The sequence below is a fragment of the Lithobates pipiens genome, unplaced genomic scaffold (assembly GCF_037356315.1).
Source record: "Lithobates pipiens isolate NorthernLeopardFrog02 unplaced genomic scaffold, aLitPip1_a1.2 Scaffold_19, whole genome shotgun sequence".
In the NCBI taxonomy this organism is placed as follows: domain Eukaryota; kingdom Metazoa; phylum Chordata; class Amphibia; order Anura; family Ranidae; genus Lithobates; species Lithobates pipiens.
In genome coordinates, this window is record NW_027507764.1 from 58,588,867 (window position 1) to 58,609,107 (window position 20,241).

A 20,241-nucleotide genomic window follows, 5' to 3' on the forward strand; every position below is an offset into this window, starting at 1 on the left:
AGAACTTTTTTTCTGTAAGGTTTCAACAGCCTTCAACAGTTGTGGGCTCCTTGAGGGTAGGGACTGATGTGAGTGTGCAATGTACAGGGATAGGGACAATTGTAGACACTCACTCAGGTTGAACTGGATGGACTGGTGTCTTTATTCAACCTTACTAACTATGTAACTATGTAACCGTGTTTTTTATCCCCCATTATCTAATTTTCCATTGCTATTTCATATTCAGAAGTGTTTTTTATTTTATTTATTTCAGGTGGAATCTGTAACTTGCCTCCAGAAAAGGGTCCATGTAAGGCACACAAAAAGCGATATTACTATAATAATGAGACGGGCACTTGCCAGACTTTCTTCTTTGGTGGTTGTCAAGGAAATTCAAACAATTTTCCTTCTAGGAAAGTCTGTGAAAAGTCATGCCAATTAGGTATTTGTTCTGTGTATTATTATATGTTGCTCAATATATACTAATAAGTGGCGTATCCATACCTGGTGGCAATTCAGTAATGTTCCAACCGTCATATTTATCACCAATTATGTTTTCCATTGCTATTTGAAAACTAGGAGTATTTTTTTTTCAGGTGGAGCCTGTGACTTGCTTCCAGAAGTCGGTCCATGTAAGGGGCACATCCTGCGCTATTACTATGATATACAGTCAGATATGTGCAAGACTTTCTACTATGGCGGTTGTGAAGGAAACACAAACAATTATGCTAATCGCGAAGCCTGCGAGAGACACTGTAAACCAGGTATTTTTTCTGTGCATTGATATGTAACGCTACCCCCGCTGGTGAATAGAGATCCCCACCGCGCACAGCCAGGCAAACAGAATTTTCACAGCACTCTGATGTCAAGAAACCATCCTTGTAGCTTTTTTTTTAAGTTGTATTATGGGTGTTAAACCTATGTGGGGATAGGAGGATTATGGGATGCCCACTTGACTTAGACAGAACTTTCCTGTGACAACTACTTCTGTACAGACTATTTACACACGTCTCAACTCCTCCAGCACAACACTTGTTTGAAGCACTACAACTTCCAGGACAAGCTGGTACACTTTTAGGTGATCAATAGGGCCCAGTCAGATTGGTAGCAAATGCCCTTTACGGGCAGGGACTGGTAGTTGTGTAGAAAAGTCTTAGTGCCCAGCTGTCCTCCTGTGCACCACCTCTTCAGGCACTGTCAATCCACCTGGCTTCAGCTTTCCCTTTCCCTAGCCCTCTTGGCTAAGCTTTCACAGTCCTCCCAGACTGACCTGGCATCCATCCCAGACTGCTCTCACCCAGTCCTCTCAGGCTGCCTCTCAGTCCTCCCTGACTGTAACACTCATCAACCCACCTGGCTGTCTTCTCCTTGGAGATCTCTCAGACGTGCTCTCTGGCTCCTGCTGTCCTCAAACCAGCTCCCCTGTCACTGGACAGGATTTCTCTGTGGGATATCTGAGGATCCCCCCTGCACCTGAGCTCCCAGATCTGAGGTCCCCCCCCCCAGACTAGGGGGTTACACTAAAGGGTCCAACAGCCTCCTAGCACTCCATCCCCAACTTCCACCCAAACTCTTCTGCTCCGCTAGGCTGACCCTGAGTAATTGACCCTGACAACCTATCTGTTGGGGATTGGTCAGGGCAGGCAGTTTCTCCTAACCTCCCTCCCATTCTTCTGGAAGTTTCCAGCCAGTTCCAAATGTAGGGGAGGTACCAGAGATGCTGCCCGCTGAGTCATACCAGCCCTCCCTGGTTTACTCACCTGACCCAGATTAAACACAGGCGTTCCTAAACATTGCCAGCAAAGCCTAAACATTTTACCTTCTCTGACAGGAAAAAAACCTAACACTACCTATTTTAGCACACTAGAGGGTGCTACAAATGTATGTTGCTCAATATTGATTAATTAGTTATTCATTAGTAGCATACCCAGACTAGATGACATTTTTCTACAAGGTTACAACGTTCTTGATGATATCACATAATATATTTTTCTGTTTCTATTCAATATTTAGGCATTTACATCTTTCGTCTGTGACTTGCCTAAAAAAAATGTGTCCATGTAGAGGCCACATGCAATGCTATTGCCATGGTAAGAAGACAGGAATTTGAAAGATATTCATCTATGGTGGTTGTGGTTCTTAAAGCCGGCTATAGATGAATTGATATTCAGCCGGTTCAGCAGGAACTGGATGAATTTCGATCCATCTATGGGGATAGGCTGATTGTAGTGAAGTTTATGTATTGATCAACTTTACTACAACCAGCCTGTCATTTTTTTCCATATAATCACTCTCAGTAGCTAAAGCTGCTAGCAGTGCTCATTGTGTATTCTGACGGTGGAGAATCTTCCCACCATCAGAATACAATAGTTCAGTGGGAGGGATACCCCCATCAACACAATCAGAATTGAGCAGTTTGCATAATCAAGGGCCAGCCTAAGGAAGCCTGTGAGAACATTTGCCAAACAGATATTTATTCTGTGCTTTATATATCCCAAAATACCAACCAAGCCACTCTCTTCAGTCATCCCAAGACCTCCCACTCTCTAGCTCCCTTGTCACCTCCTCCCATGCTCGCCTCCAGGATTTCTCCAGAGCTTCTCCCATCCTTTGAAACTCCCTACCCCAATCTGTCTGACTGTCCCCTAATCTATCCACCTTTAGACGATCCCTGAAAACCCTTCTCTTTAAAGAAGCCTATCCTGCTTCTAACTAACACTGTTTTACTTCCTCCATCAGCTCATCCCCCACAGCTATTACCTTTTGTATCAATTGACCCTCCTGTTTAGATTGTAAGCTCTAATGAGTAGGGCCCTCTGATTCCTCGTGTACCAAACTGTAATGTTATTGTAATGTCTACCTTCATTTTGTTAAGCTCTGCGCAAACTTTCAGTGCTATACACATCCTGTATAATAATAATAATAATTGTATATTGCACAATATTGATTTATTAGTGGTGTATCCATTCCTGATGACACTTTTTAGTATGATTTCAACAGTAGTAGTTATTAAAATTTTAAAAAGATGGAGCAGTAGAAACGCAGCTAGTGTGATATGGAAATAGTTCCAAGGTCCATGTGTGCCAGTAGGGAAATTTCATTCATTGCTTAGACCAGACCAGGAGCGGCGAGAGAGAGGAGCGGCACCACTCTGAGTGCAGTATGTCAGTTAAAATTCAATGTTTAATAAAAGTAAGATCAACTCAGGTTTTGGTGAGATATAATGTCCATGGCATAAGTAGCTTGGACTTCTGTAGTTCAGCTGGGCAGCAGTGGTGATCAGCAGTTCCCGGTGGCTCTGGTGGTTCCCGAGGCTGAAGAAGGTCACACAACAAGCACGTGATGGACGGGAGGCGTGCTCGAGCTCGCGTTTGGAGCATGCATGTGCCTTTATCAGGCATACTTAGTATTAGGTTATTAATAGTTATTTAGGATGCATGATACCATTTTTTTAACACAGAGTACGAGTATTGATACTTTTTTTAAAGTACTCGCTGATACCAGTTACCAATACCTATTGTCTAGGAAAACTGGGTAGAGGGGTGGTAAAAATAATAATACTTAACCACTTACAGACCGGACCATTTTGCTGGTCAAAGACCAGACCACTTTTTGCAATTCGGCACTGCGTCGTTTTAACTGACAATTGCGCGGTCGTGCAACGTGGCTCCCAAACATAATTGACTTCCTTTTTTTCCCACAAATATAGCTTTCTTTTGGTGGTATTTGATCACCCTGCGGTTTTTATTTTTTGCGCTATAAACAAAAATAGAGCGACAATTTTGAAAAAAACACATTATTTTTTACTTTTTGTTATAATAAATATCCCCCAAAAATATATAAAAAAATATTTTTTTCCCTCAGTTCAGGCCGATACGTATTCTTCTACATATTTTTGGTAAAAAAAATCGCAATAAGCGATTATTGATTGGTTTGTGCAAAAGTTATAGAATTTACAAAATAGGGATAGTTTTATAGCATTTTTCTTAATAATTGTTTTTCATTTTTTTTTTTACTAGTAATGGCGGCGATCAGCGATTTTTATTGTGACTGTAACATTATGGCGGACACATCGGACATTTTTCACACATTTCTGGGACCACTGTCATTTATACAGTAATCACTGCTATATAAATGCAGTGATTCCTGTGTAAATGACACTGGCAGTGAAGGGGTTAACCAGGGGGTGGCAGTGTAGGGGTTAAGTGTTCCTAGGGGTGTGTTACTAACTGTGGGGGGGTTGGGCTTTCATTTTGTGAACACTGATCTCTGCTCCAATCACATGGAGCAGAGATCAGCGTCACTAGTTGCTAGGCAGAATGGAGAAATGCTGTTTACACAGCATTTCCTCCATTCAGCCGTCCCGTGAGATGATCGCGGGTATGCCCCCGGAAATCGAGTCCGCGGGTCCCGCGCCTGGACTCATGGGGGTCCCGACCAGCGTGGGAGCGCGCCGCCGGCGGCGTGCTCCCGATGGCAGGGCGGCATTGAAGATTGGACGTACATGTACGCCAATATGCCTGCCCGTGCCATTCTGTCGATGTACATCGTCGTGTGCTGGTCGGGAACCGGTTAAGTAAAAAAAAAACAGGAAGCCACCGGACCATGCAGGATGACAGAATCGCTAGTGGCTAGTAGAACACTGCAGCTGGTCGAAGAGAAAGGAGGAGGTGGGAAAGACACCTGGCATAGCTGGCGAAAGAGAAGGGAGGAGGTGGGGAAGACACCTGGCATAGCTGGCGAAAGAGAAAGGAGGAGGTGGGGAAGACACCTGGCATAGCTGGCGAAAGAGAAATGAGGAGGTGGGGAAGACACCCGGCAAAGCTGACAGGAGGAGGAGGCAAAGGGCAGAAGGGACAGCAGGCGGAAAAGGAGAAAGAGGCGGGGACAGCTGAAATGTCATCGGTTGTTGAGGACACGGCAGCCCAGCTCCTTAACAACCAATAATTACCGGCATTCTTTTGTTACATTCCCCCGTTGAGAGCTGAAACAAAATAAACCTGAAGGTATCACTTCCTAGTATCGGAGCATCTACACGAGTACCGATACTCATGCAAATGCTTGGTATCAGTGCAACCCTAATATTTATCATCAATTATCTTTTCCATTGCTGTTCATTGTTTAGATGTATGTATTTATTTTCCAGAAAGAATCTGTGCCTTGCCTGCAGAAGTCGGTCCATGTAAAGGGCACTTCCCTCGCTATTACTATGATAAACATACAGGGACTTGTGATACTTTCATCTATGGCGGTTGTAAAGGAAACCAAAACAATTTTGCAACTTGGGAAGCCTGTCAGAGCACCTGTAAATCAGGTATTTTTTCTGTTCCTTGTATGATCTTCAAAATTGATTAATTAGTTATTCATTAGTAGTATATCCAGGCTAGAGGATATTTATCTGTGAAGTTTTAGCAATCTTGATGATATCATATAATAGCTATTGCCATTGCTATTTGATATTTAGGTGTTTAATGATTTTTTTTTCCAGCTGAAGTCTGTGACTTGCCTAAATAAGTCAGTCCATGCAGGGGCCACATGCTGTGATATTACTCTGATAAGGAGAAGGCACTTGCAAGACCTTCTTCTGTGGTAATTGTAAAATAAATGCAGTTTTCCTACTAAAGCCAGCCATAGATGGATTGAAATTTCAATCCATGTACAGGCAGGCTGATTGTACTGAAGTTGATCAATCGATTGACTGCAGTACAACCAATCTATCGGGTTATTTTCATACGATCATGGCCGGTTGCTATAGCTGCCAGCACTGATCATTGTATTGTGACAGTGGGGAAATCTCCCTCTGTCGGAATACAATAGGACAGCGGGAGGGATTTCTCCGTCCTGTGGTTGAAGGAAAGAAAATTGTATAATCTAGGGCCAGCCTAAAGAAACAAAATAGGTGTTTGTTCTGTGCATTATTAGGGGGAGAACTCCTTGGGGATTCCAGTGTAAGGGATAACATTTGGGATCAAATGTCACACGCATTGTAAATTTCGTTTTTGCATCAGAACCTTACAGTACTGAGGGTTAATTGTGTAGGTAAGCCTTAACACCAGTCTGACCAGGTCATGATTGATGTTCTGCCTGGTCATGTGAATGGTGAGGTGCACATGACAGGCTAGAACCAGGCCTGTTTGGATGTTTGAGTATGGCCCTCTCGGAGCCAATCAGCGGGAGTGCCGAGGCCCGCTGAGGAGTCTGGGAGAAGGTACCTAAACAGGTGTGGGTCACGCGTTCGGGGTTCCGGAGTTGTTTGAGAGACCCGTGTGGTCTGTTCTGGTTCCAGGACCGGGGTAGCCCCGTGAGGGGTCCCGGTCACAGGGTGTTCAACACCCCACAGCATGTTCCTGTCAGTGGCCCCTGGTAAACCCGTCTGGTCTGGAGTGGGGATCCGTCTGTTCCCGAGTCTCAGAACCGGCTGGTCCGAGGCGCTGTAACTGAGGGAGGATTCAAAGTGTCCGGGTGTGCTCTCAGCTTGGAAGGGCACCACAGCTCGTGGAAATGACCAAGGGAGGACTCTTCGGAGGAGGGCTGACAAGTGGCATCCTGAGAAGTGCCTGGTTACTGAGTTGGGAAGGACATTGACGAGTCCACACTTTTCCAGTACCTCAAAAGAAGCGGGAAACGTTCCAGGTACAGTTGGAAAAAGATTCCTATTCATTTTCAGTTATTTGTTCAAGTTTGAGTCAACGCGCTGACTGCCATGACCTCTGGCTAGAGACCTGTTCAGCCTTGAAGTACCTAGCTGCGAGTAGCTACTCTCTGGGTGGAAATAGAGACTTTGTTAAACCTGCAGTTCAAGGTACCTGAGTTCTTCCCCCGTGCCCTCTGTTCTCTAAGAGACTGTGTTTGTGAAAGTTCTGCTGAAAAATAAAACCTTTTGAAAGGCTTTATCTGTGTCAGTGTACAAGTCGTTGGGTACTAACCCTAGGAACCCCTAGATGCGGAGGAGCAGGCCAGGAGAGGGTAACTGGTAAGCCCATTAATTCAAGGCCGAGCAGCAAAGGTTGTGGCCGCTACACCAGGATGGAGAAGGATCTAGGGGTCCTAGTAGAAGACAGACTGAACAATAGAATGCAGCGTAAAGCTGGCTACCAAAGCCAGTAGACTATTAGCATACATTAAAAAGTGAAGAGATAAAATGATAATCCTGCCACTTTATAAAATTCTGGTTCGGCCACATCTGAAGTATTTCGTCCAGTTCTGGTCACCAGTCCTCAGAAGGGATGTGATGGAACTCGAGAGAGTCTAGAGAAGGGCAACTAAATGAATAAAGGGACTGGAGGACCTCATATTATGGGGAACAACTATAAGCGCTAAATTTATTTTCCCCCGGAGAAAAGATGCTTGAAAGGAGATATGATAGCAATATACACAGGATTTTTTTTCCTAGGAGAATAGGTGCAGGAACTCCCCCTGTCTGAGTCACCCCTTGTCTCTGCCCCCTACCCACCTCTGACCACCGTCCCTTGATTCCACCCCCTACCCACCTACCAGTACTGCGCCATTTAGAGAATACAGAATCAAGTATCATTTTGTGGTGCTAAATAATTTGTATGGAACATGTTGATGATAAAAAGAAAAGCAGTAAAGTAGATCCCCTTCAGCCAGCAACAATAGAATCCCAGCAATAGATCCCCACACAACAATAGACTCCCCCAGCAACAATGGACTCCACCTCAACAACAATAGATTCCCTGCAGCAACAGTGAACTACCCACAACAAAATATCACACTCAGTAACAAAATATCCACCCAAACAACATTAGACCCCCCCAGCAGCAACAACAGATCTCCCAGCAGCCAGCATCAATAGATCCTCCAGCAGCCAGTAAAAATAGACCTCTCCCTCAACAGTAGATTCCTTCCAGCAACATAAGATCCCCCAGCAACAATAGATTCCCCATCAGCAACAATAGACCTTCACACAAAATCAGATCCCCACCAGCGACAGTATATACCCCAGCAGCCAACATCAATAGACCCTCCAGCACACCCCACACCCCATGCTATTACATACATTCAATGCTGGAGGTGCCAGAACTGCGTTCCCCCACGTTTCCGCAGAAAAAAAGCCCTGAATATACAAATATCTCAATGGTGAGCCCAGCGTAAGTAGGAAACTTCTTAGTTGCAGAGAGTGTAAGAGGACACAGGGCCACATGATGAGACTGGAAGAGAAGTGGTTTAACCTTAAGCTGCGTAGGGTTTTTTTCACTGTGAGGGCGGTAAGGATGTGGAAATCCCTTCCATAATCCTTGGTGTCGGCAGGAAGTAGGGATAGTTTTAAATTACTTTTGGATGTGCATCTTAGCAAAAACAATATACGGGGATATAATAAATGATTTTCTACACGCACACGCACAAACAAACACACACCAACACATGTGGAACTGGACTATTGTCTTTATTCAACCATACCAACTATGAAACTATCATTGTATGTTGCTAAATATGAATTAATTAGCGGTGTATCCATGCCTGATGACACTTTTCAGTATGACCCCAACAGTCCTACTTAATTATTATCATTTCCCTTGCTATTTTATATTCAAGAGTATTTTTTTTTCAGGTAGAGTTTGTGACATGCCTCCAGAAGTTGGTCCATGTAAGGCATCTGAGCAACGCTATTACTATGATAAGGAGACTGCCACTTGCAAGATATTCTTGTATGGCGGATGTAAAGGAAATGGAAACAATTTTCATACTCAGGAAGCCTGCGAGAAGGAGTGCAAAATAGGTATATGTTATGTGCATCATTTGTGGCTCAATACTGATTCATTAGAGGTGTATCCTTCCCTGATTACACTTTTCAGTACAACTCGTAGGCCTTGTACACACAATTGGACTTTCCGCCAACAAAACCGTGGATTTTTGTTCGAAAGGATGTTGGCTCCAACTTGTCTTGCATACACACAGTCACATAAATGTTGGCCAAGAATTACGAACGTAGTGACGTACAAGATGTACGTGATATCTCTCTCAATTACGAACGCTAGTTATAGCTCCGGCTCGTACTTGTGTACACATGGATTGAAAAAATTTGTTGGCGGAAAATTTGAGAACCTGCTAGCCAACATTTGTTGGCGGAAAGTCCGACAACAAACGTTTGATGGAGCGTACACAGTTGGACTTCCTGCCAACAAGCTCGCATCCAACATTTGTTGTCGGAAAATCCGATCATGTGGACAGGCCATAACAGTCATATTTATCACCAATTATCGTTTCCTTTCCTATTTAGTGATATTTAATTGTTGCTTTTTTTTTTCAAAAGGAATCTGTGAGATGCCTCCAGTGGTCGGTAACTGTAAAGCGTATATGGAACACTATTACTATGATCAGGAGATGGGCATTTGCAAGACTTTCATCTATGGTGGTTGTGGAGGAAATGAAAACAAATTTCGTTTCAAGGAAGACTGCGAGAACACGTGCAAATCAGGTATTTTTTATGTTCATTATTGTGCATTGCTCAATATTGATTCATTAGCAGTATATCTAGTCTAGATGACACTGTTCTGTAAAGGTAAACCAGCCATGAGGTTCTTACAGTGGTTGGACAACAATATAGAAACACTACATGATTTGCAGGTGTGAAAGTGACGACGCGTTTTACGTTGAAAGCGTTCTCATTTCTTTCTTCCCTATCTATTTTTTCTCCTACCTAAGATTACTTTTTCTTTTATCTTCTTTCTCTTTTCTTCTTTTTCCCTCTATTCTCTCTCTCCTCTTTCAATTGACTATTTATATAGTTCTGGTAGCAGAACTTTTATTTCCTTGGTTATCATTATACCAATTGTACATAGTTCCAATATGTAGTATAAGATTTTAGATTCTATAATAAATGATTTATTTATTTTTTTTATTTAAAAACTATACTCTTGATTAAGATTAATTGATTAATCTTGATTAAGACCTTTTTTTTTATTTATTTTTTTATTTGAGGTCATCTTATATTAATCTAGTCTAAGTTGGTTTTATCCTCTCTTAGCCCTTATACACACGATCGGAGATTCCAACGGAATGTGTCCGATCGGAGCGTTTTGTCGGATATTCCGACTGTGTGTGGTCTGCATCGGACTGTTTCCGTCAGAATATCCGTCGGACCAAATTTTCCAACTTGCCGGAAATATTTTCCGCCAAAATGCTCCGATTGGACATACTCCGATCATGTGTAGGGAATTCCGATCGGACCAAGTGCCACGCATGCTCAGATCAAATTCCTACATCAAAGCTATTGGCTACTAGCCTGAACGTAGTCCCGTCGTAACGAAATTATGTCATCACGTTCTGAACGATCGGATTTTCCGACAACTTTGTCCGACCGTGTGTATGCAACAGTTTCGTACAAGATCCGTCGGACAAAATCCGACGGACAAAATCCGACGGATTTGGTTGTCGGAATCTCCGACCGTGTGTACAAGGGCTTATACAATGTATGACGCAATCTTTTGAGTAGTTAGATCCATGCTAAAGTTGTTTTAGTTAATCCTAAATTTGGCTGGCAAAAGACCAGAGCACTTTTTGCGATACGGCACTGCGTCCATTTAACAAGGGGACCCCCAGAGTTCAGCTCCAAACCGTATGTGAATGAGTATGGGTTACATTGTACCCCTATCCTTACATCGGAAAAAAATTGTCAAAAATAAAGCACATTACACGTTTTTAAAGTAATATTTTAAGGCAGCTCTGGCGCCACTTCGATCTCTTCTCCCCTCTCCTGCCTCCTTTGCTGATGTCTTCTGCCTCTGATGGTTCTTCTCCCCTCTCTGGGTCTTCTAGCTCTCTCTGATTTTTCTCCCTCTGTCCGCTGTTTTCTGCCTCTGCTGGGTCTTCTCCGCTGTCTTCTATCCCCAGCTTGTTCAATTAAGCTTTGGTGATAAAAACTGGAAGCTGATTGGTTTCTATACAGAAGTGAACATGATTTTGCACTTTCCAGCTTTAGTAAATAAGCCCCATTGTGTACTTAAAAGTGGGGTATGCCTGTAATTAATATATGTTTGGTTTTAAAGGAATAAGGTGGCAACTCTACAGTCAGGGCCCCCGTTAGAAATTATAGGGCCCCAATGCAGCCTACCTGATAGGGTCCCCCCCTCCGGCCTAAAGTGAGTGAGGACATCAGCCCTTTTCTTTGCAATCTCAGCTGCACAGATGAATGAATAGGAAGCGCTCTAAGGTGTCCTGCTCATGCACAAACTGGAGCATAGTAAATACAATTTACTATGCTTCAGTGATGAGTGGACACAGGAGTGAATGGTACTGATCACTCACTGTGTTCATTCGGGAAAGGAAGGGGGCAAGGAAATTACTGTTTCCCAATTGGCCAAAACATCTGGCGATCCTATTGAACACCTAGCGCCGGGAGGAGGAGGTGACACCAAGGAAGCTGTTTGGGTAGAGGACAACGGAGCAGCTTTCCCCAAGCTTGCCACGCTCTCACCGACCACATCCAAGGTAAGGACAGTGAGTGGTGTTGGGGATGATAATGCCGCTCCACCAGCGGCCCGAGGGGGGGGGGCTGTTTGCCGCCACCCCTCAAAAAAAAAAACACACCAGCCACCACTGATGTAGATACTGTGAATATCTCCTAAACCTGCACCGTATAAGGGATATTCAGAGTGCATGCAGCCGGTGATTTTACCCGCGCATGCGCACTGAATGTCCAGCAGGCATTGCCGGACCCTCAGAGCCCGTGCCATAAATGGTGACTCCTGCGTGCATGAACAGGAGTGACGTCATCGCACCCCACACGCTCATGTAGCCGGGGGCCGCAAACCCAGAAGGAAGACGCGGGGAAGATGGAAGCCTTCTCAGCGGTGGCAGCGCACCACTGGAGGGATTCGTTCTAAGGTACGTTTCTCATAATGTGCTAGTATGCGATGTATACTAGCACATTATGATATTGCCTTGCCTTTTGCCTTTTTCCCCAGCTGCGGTTTCCTTCCGCTTTAATATGAATGCAAATGGCTCTTTAAAATAGGATAATATAACAAATTGGGGATTCATTACATGAACTCTTAAAGAGGTTGTAAACCTTGGGGAAAAAAAAAACCCTGCAAGACAAAGGCATAACAGGGACATCTTCCACCGGAGTGACTTCCGGGTTTGCGGCTCCTGTGCTGTGATTGGCCAGAGCCACGATGACGTCACTCCTGCGCGGGAGCTGCCGATCACAGCACGACTCCTGAATAAACAACACCAGCAACCCGTTTCTTCAGTGCGCATGCACAGCGATGACGTCAGCAGCAGCACATATAATGAATATCTCCAAATACTTACCCGAGTCCCATATTGATCCAGCTCTGTGCCAGGCTTCAGCTTTTCTCTCCCCTCTTCCTTTTCCCACAAGCTTCGCTGAGAGCAATGGGAACCATTGGCTTCTGCTGCTGTCAATCAGATCATGTAAAGAGGGAGCAGCATTAGCAAGGTGCTTACTATGGGGGGGGGGGGGGGGGGGGGCAGATACAGAAGATGAAGAGCCAAGATCACCAGCAGGGTGATCCCCAGAAGAGGAGGTTTGGGGCAGCCCTGTGCAATACCCTGGAGCAGATAAGCAAATCCCACACACCAAAACAGGTAAGTATAACATCTTTATTATTTTAAGAAAAAAATAAAATAAAAATAACAGCCTTTGTGGCATTAATAGCTTTTTTTAAACCGATTCTCCATGTTTTCTTACATTTCTATCATGCATGGTATTCGGAATGGACTTGAATATTAATTGTGCCAATTATGTTTTTGTTTGATGACAGACAAGGGGCACTCACCGATAGGACATTACTATTGGATACCATCCTGGGACGACCATCATATATTCTCTTAAGTGGAGAATGTATTGGAATGCTTTGTATTCCTTCCAAAATATTGGAAGAGGTTGTATCTTGTTTGTGCTTTCCTGGCTCTTTGTCATCCATGGTTTAGCCATTCAATAAACATATTAACTCAAATTTATTTGCCCATTATAAATTAAAGTGCATTTCAACCCCAACAATTAACTTCTCTCATTTTTGGTTCCTTTTGGTCTGCTAAATATAAAGTCTTTAATATTAATTTGACCCTGGGCAAACAAAATTCTTGAGCCCCCCCCATGCAATTTTCCTCTCACATTACACAGGACCCCCTCCCCTATACTACCCCCATCATTACACAGGACCCCCCTCCCCCATTCTACCCCGATCATTACACAGGACCCCTTCCCCCATTCTACCCCCATCATTACACAGGACCCCTTCCCCCATACTACCCCCATCACTACACAGGATCCCCTCCCCATTCTACCCCCATCATTACACAGGACCCCCTCCCCTATACTACCCCCATCATTACACAGGACCCCCTCGCCCATTCTACCCCCATCATTACACAGGACCCCCTCGCCCATTCTACCCCCATCATTACACAGGGCCCCTCCCCCATACTATCCCCATCATTACACAGGGCCCCTCCCCCATACTATCCCCATCATTACACAGGGCCCCTCCCCCATACTATCCCCATCATTACACAGGACCCCCTCCCCCATACTACCCCATCATTACACAGGACCACCTCCCCTATACTAAACTCTTCATTACACAGGACCCCCTCCCCCATACTACCCCCATCATTACACAGGACCCCCTCCCCCATACTACCCCCATCATTACACAGGACCCCCTACCCCATACTACCCCCATCATTACACAGGACCCCCTCCCCTATACTACCCCCACCATTACACAGACCCCCTCCCTCATACTACCCTCATCATTACACAGGACCCCTTCCCCCATACTACATCCATCATTACACAGGACCCTCCCCCATACTACACCCATCATTACACAGGACCCCTCCCCTATACTACCCCATCACTACCAAGGACCTCCCCATACTACTCCCATCATTACACAGGACCCCTCCCCCATTCTACCCCCATCATTACACAGGACCCCCTCCCCCATTCTACCCCCATCATTACACAGGACCCCCTCCCCCATACTACCCCCATCATTACACAGGGCCCCTCCCCCATACTATCCCCATCATTACACAGGGCCCCTCCCCCATACTATCCCCATCATTACACAGGGCCCCTCCCCCATACTATCCCCATCATTACACAGGACCCCCTCCCTCATACTACCCTCATCATTACACAGGACCCCTTCCCCCATACTACATCCATCATTACACAGGACCCTCCCCCATACTACACCCATCATTACACAGGACCCCTCCCCTATACTACCCCATCATTACCAAGGACCTCCCCATACTACTCCCATCATTACACAGGACCCCTCCCCCATTCTACCCCCATCATTACACAGGACCCCCTCCCCATTCTACCCCCATCATTACACAGGACCCCCTCCCCCATACTACCCCCATCATTACACAGGGCCCCCTCCCCCATACTATCCCCATCATTACACAGGGCCCCTCCCCCATACTATCCCCATCATTACACAGGGCCCCTCCCCCATACTATCCCCATCATTACACAGGACCCCCTCCCCTATACTACCCCATCATTACACAGGACCACCTCCCCTATACTAAACTCATCATTACACAGGACCCCCTCCCCTATACTACCCCATCATTACACAGGACTCCCTCCCCCATACTACCCCCATCATTACACAGGACTCCCTCCCCCATACTACCCCCATCATTACACAGGACTCCCTCCTCCATACTACCCTCATCATTACACAGTAACCCCTCCCCCATTCTACCCCATCATTACACAGCACCTCCTCCACCATACTACCCCCATCATTACACAGGACCCCCTCCCCCATACCACCCCCATCATTACACAGGACTCCCTCCCCCATACTACCCCCATCATTACACAGGACTCCCAACCCCATACTACCCCATCATTACACAGGACTCCCTCCTCCATACTACCCTCATCATTACACAGTAACCCCTCCCCCATTCTACCCCATCATTACACAGCACCTCCTCCCCCATACTACCCCCATCATTACACAGGACCCCCTCCCCCATACTACACCCATCATTACACAGGACCCCCTCCCCTATACTACCCCATCATTACACAGGACCCCCTCCCCTATACTACCCCCATCATTACACAGGACTCCCTCCCCCATTTTACCCCATCATTACAAAGCACCCTCTCCACCATACTATCCCCATCATTACACAGTAACCCCTCCCACTCATTAAACAGGATCCCCTCCCCCATACTACCCCCATCATTACACAGTAACCCCTCCCCCATTCCACCCCATCATTATACAGGACCCCCCATACTACCCCCATAATTACATAGTAACCCCTCCCCCATTCTACCCCCATCATTATAAAGGACCCCCTCCCCCATAATACCCCCATTATTACACAGTAACCCCTCCCCCCATCCCCCCGTCATTACACAGAACCCTCTCCCCATATTACTCCCATCATTACACAGGACCCCCTTCCCTATACTAGCCTCATCATTACACTGGACCCCCTCCCCTATACTATCCCCATCATTACACAGGACCCCCTCCCCCATACTACCCCCAGCATTACACAGTAACCCCTCCCCCATTCTACCCCCATCATTAAAAAGGACCCCCTCCCCCATACTACTCCCATCATTACACAGGACCCCCTTCCCTATGCTAGCCTCATAATTACACAGGGCCCCCCCCTATACTACCCTCATCATTACACAGGACCCCCTCCTCCATACTACCCCCATCATTACACAGGATCCCCCTCCCCATACTACTCCCATCATTACACACGACCCCCTTCCCTAAACTAGCCTCATAATTACACAGGACCCCCTCCTCCATACTACCCCCATCATTACAGAGGACCCCCTCCCCCATTCTAACCCCATCATTAAACAGGACCCCCTCCCCCATACTACTCCCATCATTACGCAGGACCCCCTTCCCTATACTAGCCTCATAATTACACAGGGCCCCCCCTATACTACCCTCATCATTACACAGGACCCCCTCCTCCATACTACCCCCATCATTACACAGGATCCCCCTCCCCCATACTACTCCCATCATTACACACGACCCCCTTCCCTATACTAGCCTCATAATTACACAGGACCCCCTCCTCCATACTACCCCCATCATTACAGAGGACCCCCTCCCCCATTCTACCCCCATCATTACACAGGAACCCCTCCCCTATAATAGCCTCATCATTACACAGGGCCCCCTCCCATACTACCCCGATCATTACACAGGACACCCTCCCCCATTCTACCCCCATCATTACACAGGAACCCCTCCCCTTTAATAGCCTCATCATTACACAGGGCCCCCTCCCATACTACCCCCATCATTACAAAGGACTTCTCCCCCATACTACCCCCATCATTACACAGGACCCCCTCCCATACATTGACAGCCACTTTAAATATTAAAAGCTATAATAAAGATGTTGTTTAGCCAATGAAATCTAAATTAAATAAAATGATTGTGCCATCTTGCTTTGGGAAGAACAAAAAAAGTATGTTTTTCTTTATTCCTCCAAAGATAAATGGTGATTTGGTTTAACCAATGTGGTCTACTAGAAATTGTAGAAATACTACATACAGTATGTACAATGTGTGTGACATATTACGGATAGCTATAAAAAATTTCAAAAACCTTTATACCTTATACCTTTATGCTCTCAAAATATAAATGTGGATGTGGTTTCATGGAAGAGGTCTGCCCATTACAGCATAATGAGAAACTGCCAGTGATTGTACTATAAAAAGTTAATAAGATGCAATGTAAGCATCTGACTAGCTGTTTTTGTAAATTATCTGTCCCCTGCTTACACACACAAGGGGACTCTCTCAAAACTCACTGTGCCCCCTGTAGCATCTTAAAGTGAGGGACCACTTAAAACATTTCCTAGTGCTAGGAGTTTGTCTCACTTATATTCCTGTGTGATCTAGTGTGGGTTTATTCCTAAACTACATCCTGAGTGTAATCCCATCCCTAATAGTTAGTTAGTTTGTTTTAGTTTATTTCGAACATGTGAAAAATAAACAAAAACAACATAAAAATAAAAGAAGTAATCATTCAGAAGTAGACAAACACAAAACAATGAGTTACAAGAGAAGAAAAAAAAAATAGAAATAATTCAGTTTACATATCCGAAAAGGAGTGGGAAGAAATACACACTTATTTATTACTACCCCTTCTCCATAATTAATAATAAATTATTCAGAGTCCCATTGCTATAAAGTAATACCAAAAAATAAACAAAAATATTAATGACCTTCGTCCACCGTATAGCCAAATGACAGTGGATGGTGTGGTCTGTTGTTCTGGGATGACGTCATATGGCGTCACTGGGCCATGGCGCGACCCTGATCTCAGTAAAGAGCCAATGATGTGGCTCTTTACCCACGTGAGCAGCTGTGCCTAATCACAGCTGATCACATGTAAACAAGTAAATGCCGGCTATCGGCATTCCTTTCCTCACACTGACATGTGAGGAGAGGAGAGCCGATCAGCGGCATTTCCTCTCTGGGGAGACCAATACAGATAATCAGTGCACTTATGATCAGTGCAGCCCCAACAGTGCCCAACAGTGATGCCAGTCTGTGCCCATCAGTGATGACAATTTGTGCCTGTGATGCAAGTCAGTTCTGCCTTTCAGTGCCCATCAGTGCTGCCTTTCAGTGCCCATCAGTGCCTGCTCATCAGTGCCGACTATCTGTGCTGCCTATCATTGCCCATAAGTGTCGGGTGTCAGTGCCCATCAGTGCTGCATATTAGTGCCTCTTCATTACTGCCATCTCATCAGTGCCCATCAGTGCCACCTCATCAGTGAGAATGTAAAAGTAAAGCGGATATACCATGCTGTCTGTTAGAGATGGTCAGTTAGCAGCCAGCACAGCAAGGGATCAATTGAAAAATATATAACATATGGAAAGTAAGTGCAGCGCTAATAAGTAATCTCCAAATAAACAGAGATTAAGAGTGTATATAATAAAATATAAAAATCACAATAACGTGAATTATAAACCCTTAAACAATGATGGACAAAGTGTGATAATAACAATGTGCAAATGACACAAAAATATAAGTAGTGTCCAAAAAGCAAATCACTGATACAAGAAATGGATGGTGAAGGTGATCCAAGCAATATAGTGGATAAAAGTATCCAAAACGTTATGCAAAACAATCAAAAAGTAGACTGAGCGTCAGTGTAAATTTATAGGCAGCAGAACGTGCTTAAACTTGCTGATATGTGGTCCACCACCAGAGAATTGGAAGGCTTACCAGAGAGATTGAACTTAAACAGGTATATACCTAATGAGTCAATCAGGCTTGTGGTATAACACACCCAAGGGAAACTGCCTCGACAGACACGGCCTCCGGTTAGTAGATAAATGCCAACAGTGGACCTCAATGGGGTTTTATATAGGAGACCAGACAGATGGTTTCTCCAGTGTATTTACAAAAAAGGGAAGAAGAAGGAAGGCACATAGTGTGATTCCATTTTGAAACCGTAAAATATTTATTCTAAAAAGGAAATGCACTCACATTTTAGTAAACAAAAGGAGCTTGTGATAAAAAGCAGTGGCTTCAGCAGAGCATCCCGACACATTTTGGCTTATAAGACATCATCTGGGGTGTTCGTCTGCTGTGGCCACTGCGCTTATATAATAAAAGGGTACCCTCATAATGAGCTACAGCTCGGGAAACGGAGATTCTATGAATTTGGGAATAAACCAGGGAGACTGTTGGCAAACGCCCTCAGAGAAAGCACAACTAGGAATTCAATTACACAAATTAAGACACAGAGAGATGAAATGGTTAATACATCGGAGAAAATTGCTCAGGTATTCAAAGAATACTATGAGAAGCTATATCAGTTGGAAAAGAAGTCTACGTTGGCAGAGGAGTTAAAAAAAGGAGAGATTGCTAGAGAATATATTGAAAGGACAGAAATGCCAAAAATAACAGAGGAAATGGCCAGAGAAATAGATGTACCAATCACTCTAGAGGAAGTTGCAAAAGCATTAAAAATATTGAAATTAGGTAAATCACCAGGTCCAGATGGATTTACTTTGTCATATTATAGAATGTTCGCGGAGAAATTGGCTCCGAGATTCGTGGAAGCTTATAATTCAATACGGGAAGGGAAGCAAATTCCAACAGAAACGTTACTGGCGCATATAACAGTAATACCGAAAGAAGGAAAGGATCCCTCTCAGTGTCCCAGCTACCGACCTATTTCGTTGTTGAATGTGGACCTTAAATTGTTCACAAAAATATTAGCCATGAGATTGATAAATTTGATACCGGAACTAATACACCCAGATCAAGTGGGATTCGTCCCAGGGAGAGAAGGAAGAGAAAATACGCAACGAGTGGTGAACACAATTTACCTGGTACAAAAATTGCATAAGTCAATGGTGATAGTATCTGCGGATGCAGAAAAAGCGTTTGATCGGGTGGATTGGATATTCTTAAAAGCAGTACTACAACATATAGGCCTGGGGGAGGGGATGCTGAGATGGATCCTAAACTTATATTCAAAACCAAGTGCTAGGGTGAAAGTGAATGACAGATTATCAGAGCCATTCTCCATTTTAAATGGAACACGCCAGGGATGTCCCCTCTCACCCCTGATATTCATTTTGACAATAGAACCTTTTTTAAGGAAAATACGTGCCAATGTGGATATCAGGGGGGTAAAAATAAAAAATGAGGATCAGAAGTTGGCAGCTTATGCAGATGATTTGATCTTTTTTGTAACGTCCCCAATTACATCTCTCCCATCTTTACTAATGGAGCTACGAGAATATGGGAAAATATCCAACTTTAGAATAAACTATGGAAAATCGGAGGCAATGGGAGTAGAGATGGATTCGCCTCAGTTGCAAGCAGTGTCCACGCAATTTGATTTTAGATGGACGAATTCATATATAAGTTACTTAGGAACAAAAATGTCAAAAAATCTAAATGAACTGTTTGAACTTAACTATATCCCACTGGTAAGACAGATCAAAAGTGATCTTCAAAAATGGGACAAAGAGATATTTACATGGTTCGGGAGAACCAATATTATTAAGATGAATGTGATGCCCAGACTGTTATACATAATTCAAACTATACCAATTAAGATCCCTTAAAGTTTGTTTAAGGATCTTAGATCAAGATTTATGAAGTTCATCTGGGCTGGGAAACCAGCAAGAGTACGCCGAGATATTTTAGTACTCCCCAAAGGAAAAGGAGGGATAGGACTTCCAGATCCAATAAAATACCAGGAGGCCTCACACTT

At 44.5% G+C, this 20,241-nt stretch overlaps 1 protein-coding gene across 1 annotated transcript; it reads left to right on the forward strand.

The window, feature by feature from the left end:
• Positions 1–255: 255 nt before the first annotated feature.
• On the forward strand, positions 256–13,213 carry LOC143995995 (carboxypeptidase inhibitor SmCI-like). The gene is made up of 6 exons (XM_077490786.1): positions 256–421; positions 576–743; positions 5,126–5,293; positions 8,552–8,719; positions 9,254–9,418; positions 12,729–13,213. Exons 2-6 carry the CDS (start codon positions 656–658, stop codon positions 12,797–12,799), a joined length of 660 nt encoding a protein of 219 aa, XP_077346912.1. The 5' UTR covers positions 256–421; positions 576–655; the 3' UTR covers positions 12,800–13,213.
• Positions 13,214–20,241: the final 7,028 nt, after the last annotated feature.